The sequence below is a fragment of the Amborella trichopoda genome, chromosome 7, assembly GCF_054954075.1.
Source record: "Amborella trichopoda isolate Santa Cruz 75 chromosome 7, AtrichopodaSantaCruz75HAP2 v2.0, whole genome shotgun sequence".
Taxonomy (NCBI): domain Eukaryota; kingdom Viridiplantae; phylum Streptophyta; class Magnoliopsida; order Amborellales; family Amborellaceae; genus Amborella; species Amborella trichopoda.
The window spans coordinates 36,843,978-36,856,464 of NC_142342.1; the positions used below are offsets into that span (position 1 = coordinate 36,843,978).

The 12,487-nt window shown below is 34.0% G+C and overlaps 1 protein-coding gene across 1 annotated transcript; it reads left to right on the forward strand.

The window, feature by feature from the left end:
• Positions 1-739: 739 nt before the first annotated feature.
• LOC18422938 (disease resistance protein RPS5) lies at positions 740-4,150 on the forward strand. Its single transcript, XM_088872961.1, has 2 exons — positions 740-2,830; positions 2,929-4,150. The coding sequence occupies exons 1-2, from the start codon at positions 1,559-1,561 to the stop codon at positions 3,028-3,030; spliced, it is 1,374 nt and encodes a 457-aa protein (XP_088729087.1). The 5' UTR covers positions 740-1,558; the 3' UTR covers positions 3,031-4,150.
• The last annotated feature ends 8,337 nt before the right edge of the window (positions 4,151-12,487 follow it).

Consider the following 12,487-nt stretch of genomic DNA (forward strand, 5'->3'; position numbering starts at 1 on the left):
TGACATATATCTTCTAATATTCTTTGCTTTTGCTCCAAGTAAGAATACACTAGCTTCTTGTAATGCACAATTGTGTCTCACGGTGAAATAAATTTTGAATGAAATGAAAAGAAAAACAGAAAGTATTTTGTGGGGCCATAACTTTATAAAGGTGAAATTTAACTCGTCGAAAATGCTGTTTGGATGCTATAAAACAATGTAAATTGATCATCTCAAACTCGAAAAACATAGATACGAAGAAAGATGATTTCGAAGCCCATTTCTAGTATTTGCAAATCCACTATATTTGCACCATTAGAGTTTACAAAAAAAGGAAAAAAATTACAAGCCATCAAAAGATTTTTTGTATTTGTTGTAGTTCTAATCTTAAGGTACAAGTTCACCATACTAGTTGTGGCTCATTATTTGATCTGTTCTACTTTACAAAAGTGCAAGGAGAAAATAAAGCAGCGACGAGTCCACTTGACCCTTCAAAGAATAGGAGGGCCGTCGCGTACTCTTGTAGGAGCATGCTGTACAACTGCACTTACTCCTTAAGGTAGATGACCATTTGTCATTTTTTTTATCTAATATTTTAGATTGCACTTTAGAATCATTCAATGAGCTATTTCAAAAACAAAATATTTGATCTCCTAAACACTAAGATCTGACATGCCAGTCTAAGCTCAATGCTTTCAAGTAAATATAGTTCTCTCATCATCTCTTTTTTTGTTTTTTTTTTTCGTTAATTTTTTTTGAGGTTGGTCACTAGGTTGATAGGTTATATCCCAAAATGCTCTAAGAAGTAAATAAACAATATGGTGCTCCGAAGGCATGTAATCTTTTGAAAACTTAGAAATGAAAATGTTATATAGGGAAAAGGATCCTCTTTTAAGGCCCCCGATAAGTACGTCCATCTTTATTTTATCATTAAGAACACCTTTCCTTTGTTCTTCTTTCCTGTGGTAGCCTTGTAACACTTTCATTTGAGTTTCTTGTGTTCACTACTTCTTCCTACTTTCTCTCCTTCCAACTTCAGCAAACAAAAGCTTTGTTTTGAGATCCTGTAATCTTTCTATTCGTAAATCTTGCACACTTCTTGCATTTCTCTCTCTCTCTTTCTCACAAGATCAGTACCATCTTCCCCTCTCCGTCTTAACATCAGCACCATCTCTCTCTCTCCATGGATTTCATAAGCCCCATTGTAGACATTGTCAGCAAATATGTAATCGATCCCCTTGTTTCGCAGATTGGTTATTTACTGCACCTCAAGAGAAATGTTGAAACTCTCGTGGGGGTCACAGAAATTCTAAAGGCTATGAGGGATGACAAGCAACATGATATTGATGCAGTGGAGAGGGACGGGCGAGTTCTCACTTATGCAGCGAGGAATTGGCTGGTGTAGCTGCAATATAAGAGGAGTACAGAAATGGAAAGACATGTCTGAGAGGTTAGTGTATAAATTGTTGGTCACGTTATAAACTGAGCAAGAAAGCGGTGAAACTCAAGGAAGAGGTCGATGAAAGGCATATCGCAGAATTCGAATCAACAAGAATACCTCCTCCGGAGAGCGTGAGAGATGGAAACCTCGACCATAGAAGACCAACCTAGTGTTCGAGATATGCTCCAAAAGGTACTTGATTGCATATGTGACCAACGTTATGGCATCATCGGAGTCTATAGAATGGGAGGTGTTGGGAAGACAACTTTGATGGCAAAAGTAAACAATAGCTTCAAATCAAATCCTTATTTTGACATTGTGATAATGGTTATTGTGTCTGCCTATCCGAATGTAACAAAGATAGAGAACAGGATAGGAGAGCGCTTGGGCTTGGATTTATCATCAGGTGATGAAGAGGCTGCAAGACACAAGTTGTTGGGTGCTTCGAAGAGGAAGAAGTATTTATTAATCTTGGATGATTTGTGGCAGGAGGATGAAATTGGAATCCCTCAACCCAAAAATGAAAGTGGGTGCAAGATTCTTGTGACCAGCCGTAATCAATATGTGTCCACTGAAATGGGGACTGAATTCACAATAGAAGTGAAGAAATTTTCAGTGTCGGAGTCTTGGAGCTTGTTTGTTGCCAAAGCCGGTCAGCATGTTATTTCCCCATCGATCAAACCCCATGCTAAAATTATCCTTCGAAAGTGTGAGGGCTTGCCGCTCGCCATCATCACTATTGCCCATGCTATGGCAAATCGAGACACAGTGAGGGAATGGGAGGATGCTATAAGAGAACTGAGACAGTCGGCTTCCAGCCTTCGCGGTATGAAGGACAAAGTATTTGATTCTTTAAAGTTTAGTTATGATAGACTAGAGAGTGATTTGCACAAGCTTTTTTTCCTTTTTTGTGCTTTATATCCTGAGGATTATTCAATAAGCCAGTATGAATTAGCAATTCATTGCCTTGGAGAAGGATTAGTAGATAGGCTAGGTAGTTTAAAAGCCACTCAGAATAAAGTTGCTGCCTTGGTAGGGAGTCTTAGAACCTCATGCATGCTCGAAAACGGAGAAGGAGAAGGAGAAGGAGAGGTGAGAATGCATGATATGATGCGCAAGCTAGCGCTGTGGATCACCTCTCTTGAGTCAAAAGACAACCTGAAATTCTTGGTGCGAGCCCGTGCTTCATTGAAGGAGGCACCAGAGGCTACTGAGTGGAAAGAAGTGGACATAATTTCACTTATGGGAAATGAACTAGAAGACCTCCCTAAATTGTCAGAGTGTTGCCCAAAACTCGTGACCCTGCTGCTTCATGAGAATTTTACCCTTAAGTCCATTCCCTCAAGTAGTTTCTTTGAATACATGGAATGCCTTCGTGTGCTCAATCTTAGTTACACAAGGATTGAATCTGTTAGTCTTGTCTGTCATCTTTAGTGAATCTCCGTGTACTGATATTAAGTTCTTGCCGCCCGCTAAGAGAGTTACCACCAATTGGAGGGTTCCAATAGCTCCAGCATTTGGATCTATCAAAGTGTCATCATTTACAGGAGATGCCTGAAGGGATGGGAGATTTAAGTAAGCTACGATACTTAAATTTAGGAAGAACGTGATTTAAAATTCCAGCTGGTGTATTTTCTCGTTTGCTTAAGCTAGAGGAGTTAGACATGTTTGGTGCTTGTAGTATATAGAATGGAGAGTGGATGATGATGAGGGGGAAGGAGATGGGAGTGGGTCTGAGGGAAAAGGCACCATTCATGACATAGGGGAGCTGACCCAATTGATCCATTTGAGCAGGCTTGGCATTAATCTGGAGAATATTACAATTTCCAACTGGTTCAAGCCTTTGGCTAGGAGTATGGAGTCTTTGGTCTTGAAAAATTGCAGGGTTAAAGATGTTGATGCCTTTGACTGCTTTGGACGAGTCTCAATGTCTACCCACATTATGCATCTTGCAGTGCCAGGGTGTGACTCGGGTACCAACTAGTGTTTCACATGCTCTCCAGATAGAAAGTTGTGAGGAATTGGAGTGTTTGGTGGTTGGAAAGGATGCCAAAGATGACGGTGACGGCGACCGCGATGGCGACGACCACTCCTTTCAAAGCTTGAGAGACTTGTGGCTTAAGTCTTTGCCTGGACTAGATGCGATATGTGTCGGTGTCCCACCACCACATTGCTTTGGTAACCTAAGGAATATAATTGCAATAGATTGAAGGTGGTGTTCACAAAGGGAATGGCACCACATCTCAGCAACTTGGTGGACATATCTGTCAGGGGCTGCGGAGTCCTGCAGAAGTTGATCGAAGAAGATGAAGATGATGGAAACAACAACAATGGTGGATCATTCTCATCGTCATCGTTATTGACTCTATCGAAGCTCAGAAATTTGGCCCTAAATTTTCTACCGCAGCTTAGCCATATATGCAGCAAAAGCGTGTTGCATTGGCCATTGATCGACAATGTGTGGGTAATGGCATGTCCGCAGTTAAAGAAGACACCACTTTGGGTGCGCAACGCGCGTGGTCTACTTTTCATTTAGAGGAAAAGCCTTAGGACCAGCGTGGAGAGGGGAGGTTGTTGAGAGCTAGTAATCAATTATTTTTTGGGCGCTTTAGACCGTTAAATTTTATTTCCCTTTCTTTACTTCATAATTTGGTACAATTACCCTATTGAACTATGATCTGTATTTTTTTTATTTTTAAATTAATTAAAATAGGTATTTAAATTTTTATATTTTTTATTAATAAAAAAATAATAATTAACTCGTTTACTCAATGAGGTAGGCAGGGAAGATGAAAGGGATTTGATGCCCCAAGAAAAATCATCCTCTTGAGAGTGTGAGAGAGAGAAAGGTGACGATCCTCCTCCTTTTGCTCTTGTTGAAGGTATTTTACATGCAATACTATAATAAAGATCCTAATTTTAGGTAGGAAAAGTATTTTCCTCCTTTGGTGAACATGCGGAGCAAATAAAAAAAGTGATACTTTGTCTTGCTCACACTCTCCGGTATTGTAATATTTATAAAAAGGGAAAATCATGTAATAAGAAAGTTTTAGTTTTTGTACAAGGCAACAATCATTTACACTTGTCATATATGAAATTAGGGGCTGGGTTATACCACCATCTACGCTATTAGCCCAAAAAATACTTGTTGAATTTTGTGTTGTAGAAGGACATACCACTAGCAGCCCGATTTCATATTTGATGACTATGGATGATTTTGTAATTATCTTGTATCCAAGGTTGCAACACTCCTATACAACATATTAAGGGAAAACTCTCTATATTTCTCTTATCGTATATAAATTATATGCTTCCCCTTCCAGTCAGCTGTCCAATTTAGATCAAGTGAGCTACTAACCATTTGATTTAGATCCACCCTCTTAAAGTATTTCATTTTTAACTGTTTTCTAATATGAAAGTTGGCATGTGATATCATCTTAATAGGGTAGATCTAAAAACTATTAAAAAAAAAATAAAATGACCAAAATACCGATGAATCTTTTAGGGGTATTTTGATTTTATTTTATCAAGAATACCTTCTTATGTTTTTTTAGGTGCGAGTTCAAGAGATGAGCGGACACGCAAAATTTGGTGTAAAATTTTTTTTATAGAAAAATAGAAATAAAATAGTATAGAGTCGTGACATTGCGATTGGATCATCTTAACCATTCATTTAGATAGGATGGATTGATAGGAGGAAGTAGATAACTTATAGACAATAGGGGAACTATAGAAAGCTTTCTCATATATTAATGGATACGGTTTCCATGAGTCCATATAGAAATGAGTCACCTCTTTAAAATCTATTTTTAAAATGGATTTTAGACCTAATTTTTTAGGATGTGTAATCTCTAACATTTAGATCATGAATACGAAAAAATAAATAAAATTTGCAAAAATTAAAATAATAAATTTGAAAAGTAAAAATAATAATTCTATTAAAAAAACATTTGGATTGTTAGATGCAATTGTTTTTAGATTGACCACCTATTTGCATCCATATTTAAGATGGATGCTTTATAACTCGGGGACCTTAAATATAGAAATGCAGTACCCGCCGCATGAATGAACAATTTTCCTATATTAATAAAGGATCGTATAATTTGAGACCATCTATCTTTGTTATAAGGAGGTCATAATTACTCCTAACCATTAGATGTCAAATTGGATGACTTGGGGCATGTCACGAAGTTCGATATTTTTTTTATTTTTATTTTAACTTTGATTCTTGTAAGTGACAAGCTCATAGCCACCTGATTTAAAATCTGAAGGACAAAGACGAATGTGACCTCCTTATGCTATTAAAAATGATCTCTTTGTATACTTTTCCTATTAGTAAAGCATCGTATTTTCGGTAGTGTTGTATAAAAAGTTACCTAGTTTTCAATCTAAGCTCACTTGATCGTTGCTCTAAAAGTAATCGGATGCCGCTTCTTTGGTTTGCCTACAAATACTAAATTTCCCTTACTAGATATAATGTCAGAAATGAAACTCGTAGAATAATTCTAATATATGGGTTTATACCAATAGAAATGAAAGAAAAAATAAAGTAGTTATTCTCTATGCATTAGTACAGGACCAGCCACTTAATAGCACTTAAAGATTGCCCATTCCTAGACATTTTTAAGAAGTTCAATTGGGAATTTATAATCTACATTTCATTTCATATGTTGTTTCTTATTTGTTTGAGCTATTGACTAGGTGCCTAAGGGCCTTGAGCTTGCACTATAGCTATCTTTCCCCACTAGTGATTGAAAAAATGTTGATCCGTATTGGGCACTGCTGATCTTAGTCGAGAATCAAAGGGGGGCGACTTGGGTCCTAGTTGGAATTCGGAAGTCGTCAAAATTAGATAGATTTGTTTGATTTTATTAGGGAATCGGGTGATCTGCATTGGCTAAATCACCCAATTCTTACCCATTTTTTCTTTTTGTTTTTATTATTTTTCAATTTTTTCATTTTCAATTCAAAACATTATTTAAGTTGTTTTATACCGATTCCCAAACTGGAGAATTAGTCTGATCTTGCCCAAATCAGCATTCTGCATTGGTTAACGACTGATTTGGCGGCCCAATCTAGGTCGTAAGACAATGATCCCTACGTGCTTAACTAATTTTTTCTGGTATCACTGGCTTTTAAAAGCTTCTACCTAACGAGCCATGATTTGATTGTGAACTTCAGGACTCCCTCTCTCTCTTAATCTCTCGATCTCTTCCAAACTTGTTAGCATTTGAGTATTATTTGCGGGTTGTTACCATTAATTTCACTAATCACCCCAACTATCTATCCATTTTTCCCCAAAGAGTGAGTTGTCTTGATTATGTTTATTGAATTCATATAACCAAAGAAGTTTTTATGTTTTATTCGAAGGAAAACAAGAGGCTTATAGCCTTACACTTTAATCTCAAGGAAAGCAAAGTACCAGCACATGAGGAGGCCTTGTCTATTTCTATTAAATTAGTATAGCGTGGGACTTTAGCCTTCAGGTTAAGGGGTTATGCGCTGCCCTTTCATGCACCATATGTTTTCTTAAAAAAGAAAAGAAAAGAAAGAAAAAAAAAAAAAAGAAAAGAAAAAAACAACTTTAAAAACATTAGTTGATAGGAGGAAAGTCACTCCACTCGTTAGGAACCTTAGAATTGTTGGATTTTGTGCTATCCAAAACTACTCGAAATCCAATATTATGTGGGATTGAGATAGATATTGATAAATTTTCTAAAAGAAATAAAAATCCCCGAAGATTTGCACTCTTGGATATAACTCTTTGTTTTTGAGATATATATATCAGATTGAATCTGGACCGATCCAATAATCACAATTGTATTTTGTAATTGAATTTTAATTTTTTTTTACAAATCCAAATTATGTGAAATTTGGAGCGTCTATTCTTCAATAATATTAAAATCTAATAAAAAAATAAAAAAATAATTCGCATAAATTGAATTGGTCAATTTATTTTATGTGAATTATTTTTTTAATATGTTTATTAGGTGTACCTTGATAAGAATAGTTTATGTTCCAAATTTTATACTATTTGGATTTATATAAAAAATTTTAAAATTATATTACCGATATATACAGTCTTAACCGTCAGATCGGCCCAGATTTAATCTAGGCCATTGGGTTTATACTATTCCATGATTTAGTGGGTTCACTCTAGCATCTTCCTATATATATATATATATATATATATATATATATATATATATATATATATATATATATATATATATATATATATATAGATAGAGAGAGAGAGAGAGAGAGAGAGAGAGAGAGAGAGAGAGAGAGAGAGAGAGAGAGAGAGAGAGAGAGCGAGAAAAGTTTATATAGAACTGAGGCTCTAAGCAATCAAATTAGAGCCTACCTCAGAAATTTCACTAGAAGAGGTTGTTTCGATTATGAAATATCCTCAAATTGATCATCTAGACATCAAGATGCATGGACATGAGAAACAAAAATGGATTTCATGTTTTAGAAATAGTGTATTTTTTGGACCATCAATTTTCAAGTTTTCATAGATCTATGGATCTACACTATTTTCGAAGCTTTAAACTTTATAAATAAAGATAAAATATATTTTAAGGCTATCACAAATATTTCCAGTATTAAAACCACATTTCTCAACATTATTTGAAGGTAGGCTCTAATTTTATTCTTTAGAGCCTAAGCTCTATACAAACCATATATATATATATATATATATATAAGTCTTTCCAACCCCAATAAGTGAAAATAAACAGTGATTTTGCCTACCATCATCAACGTTCAAAGTTCATCGCACAGTCACAATTGTCCAGTAGAGTTTCATTTTTTTTTTTTTTTTCTATAAATCAAAATGATATGAAATTTGAAACATGTGTACATATTAGTGAGCCGCACCTAATAAAAATATAAAAAATTAATTCAAGAAAACATAATTGATCAAAATACCCTCAAAATTTTTGGGCCTATTTTGATCACTTTATTTCATGTAAAATATGTTTTTGATATTTTTCGTAGATTCTCTATTTTTTTATGAACACACGCTCCAAATTTCAAATCATTCCAATTTGTAAAAAATAAATAAAAAATGAAACACTACAGGACAACTGTGACCTTGTGATGAACTTTGGACGGTGATGAGGGTAGCCGAATCACTGTTTTGCCTATAGGTGTTTTGTAGCATCTTCATATATATATATATATATATATCTATGAAAACACTACAAAACGCCAATAGTAGAAGTTCTACTGTACATCACCTACGGCTTTATCACCGTTTAAAGTTTATCACACAGTCACATATGTCTGATAGTATTTTAATTTTAATTTTAATTTTTTTTTACAAATAATAATAATCTGAAATTTTATAGTGTGTGCACCTTAGTGAGATGTACATGAATAAAATATAAAATAAATAATTTGAATGATAAAAATAACTCAAAATACCCCTATAAAGTTTAAGAGGTAATTTCATCATTTTATTTTATGGCTATAATTTTTTCAATATTTTATTTTTTTCTGACTTGGTCATATATTCATACGCCCCAAATTTTAGATAAATTTGAATAGTACAAAAATTATAAAAATTCAAATACTCTGTGACTGTGTGATGACCTTTGGACGGTGATGAAGGGTAGGATATATATATATATATATATATATATATATATATATGGGTGCGGTTTCTATAAGGTTGCAACCTTAAATGATCCAATTAAGGCGCACCTTAAAATTTTATCATAAAATGTAATTTTGTTGTAAATAATTCTTAGTAGTATCTTAAAATCTATTTTCATACGTAATTAGGAAATTTTAAAATCCAAAAATAGTTAAAATCGAGTAGATATATAAATATATGAAAATCTTGAAATTGTACGGTGTAGATAATGTATTGGAAGATGCACTATTTCCGGGACTCAAAAACGTTTTTTTTTCATATTCATACATCTCGATGTCGAGATGATCAATTAGAGGGTTTTTTTCAACATTAAAATAACATCTCTGATAGAGTTGCGTCTGTGATTCTACATTTTAAGGTTGCAACCTTATTAAAACTTTTTCCTATATATATAGGAAAAAGTTTACATAAAGTTGCAACCTTAAAATGTAGAATTAAAGATGCACCTCAATAATCTATCGGGCCAGGTTGTTTTAATGTTGAAAACCCTCTAATTGATCATCTCGACATCGAGATGTATGAATACGAAAGAAAAAAATACTTTTAGTCCTAGAAAATAGTGCATCTTGCTACATATTATTTAGACTATCCATTTTCAAGATTTTCGTATGTTTATAGATCTACTTGATTTTAACCATTTTTGGAGTTTAAACTTTACCATTAGAGATGAAAATAGATTTTAAGATAATCCTAAGAATGTTTTACACCAAAATTACATATAATGATAAAATTTGTAGGTGCGCCTTAATTGGATTGTTCATGGTTGCAACCTTATAGAAACCACACCCATATATATATATAGGAAATAGCTGGGATTTACCCACTAGTTTATATATATATATATATGAAAAAGCTGGGATTAGCCCACTAGCTCATATGAGCTATAGGAAAAAGCTGGGATTCTCCTTATCTTTAGGTTTCATTTCATGATAGACCCAAGGTTTTAAAAGATATCTCAGGGCATAAAAATTGTAGATTTTATTTCTTCAAACTTCTGAGCTACTTTAAACTTGTTTTTTTAAGCCAAACAAATCTAAAAAGACATGCATTTTCTAAAAGTCATCCTCCCAAAGTTCCATCTTTCTCTCTCCCTACACCCCTTCTCTCTCTATCTTTTTTATCTCTAACCTCTTACTCTCTCTCATCCTGCTTTCTCTCTTCACATTTCCATCTCTCTCCCCTCAGTCCCTCTCCTACCAAATACATTGTAAGTATATGGAGAGACAGATCAAATATATAGTAAGTATAAAGAGAGAAAGAGGGGTATTTGGATAAATACACGAAGATAGATGTTTGGCGGTGAGAGGTTATCAGGAAGAGAGAGAGAGATAGGCGTTTGGATAAACACAAGAAGAGAGAGAGAGGAGTTTGGATAAACATGGGAGGGGAAAGATACTTGGTGGCAAGAAGTTACGGGAAGGAGTAAGAAAGAGGTGTTTGGATAAACACATGGAGGAGAGAGATACTTGGTAGTGAAAGGTTACTTGGAGGAGTGAGAGGGAGGTGTTTGGAGAGGTTACTAAGAGGAGTGAGAGAGATGTCTTTGGATAAACACATGGAGGAGACAAATACTTGGTAGTGAGAGGTTACCGGGAGGAGTGAGAGAGAGGTGTTTGGATAACACAAGAAATGAGAGAGGGAGGTGTTTGGATAAACACGTGAGGAGAGGGAGTTTGGGGTATATAAATGAAGAGAGAGAAGAGATTGGATTCAGAAAGAGCATCTCTTTCTCACATTTGTGATGGCTAAAAAATACGTTTAAAGCGGCTAGAGGGTTGGAAGATATTTTTGAAACCTTGAGTTTATTAAGAAATAAAATTTAAAAATTGGGGATACGGAGATATCTTCCCATTTATGTATATATATATATATATATATATATATATATATATATATATAGGTGAAGTTTTACAGTACTTCATCTACGGCTTTATCATCGTTTAAAGTCGTTTAAAGTTTATCACACGGTCACATATGTCTGATAGTACTTGAATTTTTATAATTATTGCACTAATCATATTTATCTAAAATTTGAGATGTGAGTACACATGACCAAATCACACCAAAATAAAATATTTTAAAAATAATAGTCACAAAATAAAATGACAAAATTACCCTTGGAAATTTATAGGGGTATTTTGCATAATTTTTGTCATTCAAATTATTTTTTTTGTATTTAATTCATGTGCATATCACTAAGACGCACACACCTACAAAATTTTAGATCATTATGATTTGTAAAAAAAAAATATTAAAATACAAATACTATCAGACATCTGTGATCGTGTGGTAAACTTTGAACAATGACAAGGTCGTAAGTGAAGTACTGTAGAGCATAGAGAGAGTCAATTTCTCGTTTCTCTCACGTCTCTACCAGTGTGGTAATGGTTGCCAGAAGTAAAAGAAGAAGAACGACATATGGTATCGATCGGAAGTGTGGTTTTTGCCAGAAGTAGAGAAGAAGAATCACATATGGTGTCGGTCGGGAGACTAGTTTAAAACGGTTTGCTTGAATGTGTTTTGTCGAGGTTTAGAGAGGTAACTCTATATTGCAAAATCTTTTAGGTAACTTTCATTAGTATAATGGACTTCAGTTTGCCATCTCCATGGATGTAGCCCTTATGGATGAACCACGTTAATCTTTGTGGTCTTGTGGTATGTGTTTCATGTTTTATTTTTTGTACTTTATTTATCAAAAATCAACCCATCTGGTTTAGAGCTTCCATTAGAGATTATTTTTTAATTGATTATTTTTATGACATAAATTTATGATGGGTGCAGACGGATGCATCTGTAGGTGTACAGGTAAAGTGCACCTTCAAATTTTATCATGGTATATAATTTTGATGTAAAATATTCTTAAGATTATCTCAAAATCTATTTTTATGTCTAATTATAAATTTAAAAATGGTTAAAATCAAATAGATTTATAAACATATGAAAATCTTGAAAATGGACAGTTTGCATTATTTCTGAAACGAAAAATCTTTTTATTTTTCATAGTCACACATCTCAATGTCGAGATGATCAATCAAAAGGTTTTTCAACAATAAAACTACCTTTTTTTGATTTTTAAAAGGCGTCCGTAGTTCTACATTTAAGGAAGCATCCTTATATAAACTTTTTCCATTTATGATATCATAGATAATAATATAAATAGATAAGAGAGAGTTAGTGACAGAGTTAATGTATGGGAGAAGTAAAGATTTAACATAAAGATCAAAGTAGATGGAAAAAGGAAAAAACTAAAATAAGTTATAATTCAATAGGACAAATTGGTTATTGAGAGAAATCTTGTCGTTGCAAGAATAAAAAAGCTCCCTTTTCACTTAATATATCGTATAAAATAGATAATGGCGAATTCACATCACAGTTACGTAATAATATAATGAAACCACCTTTTT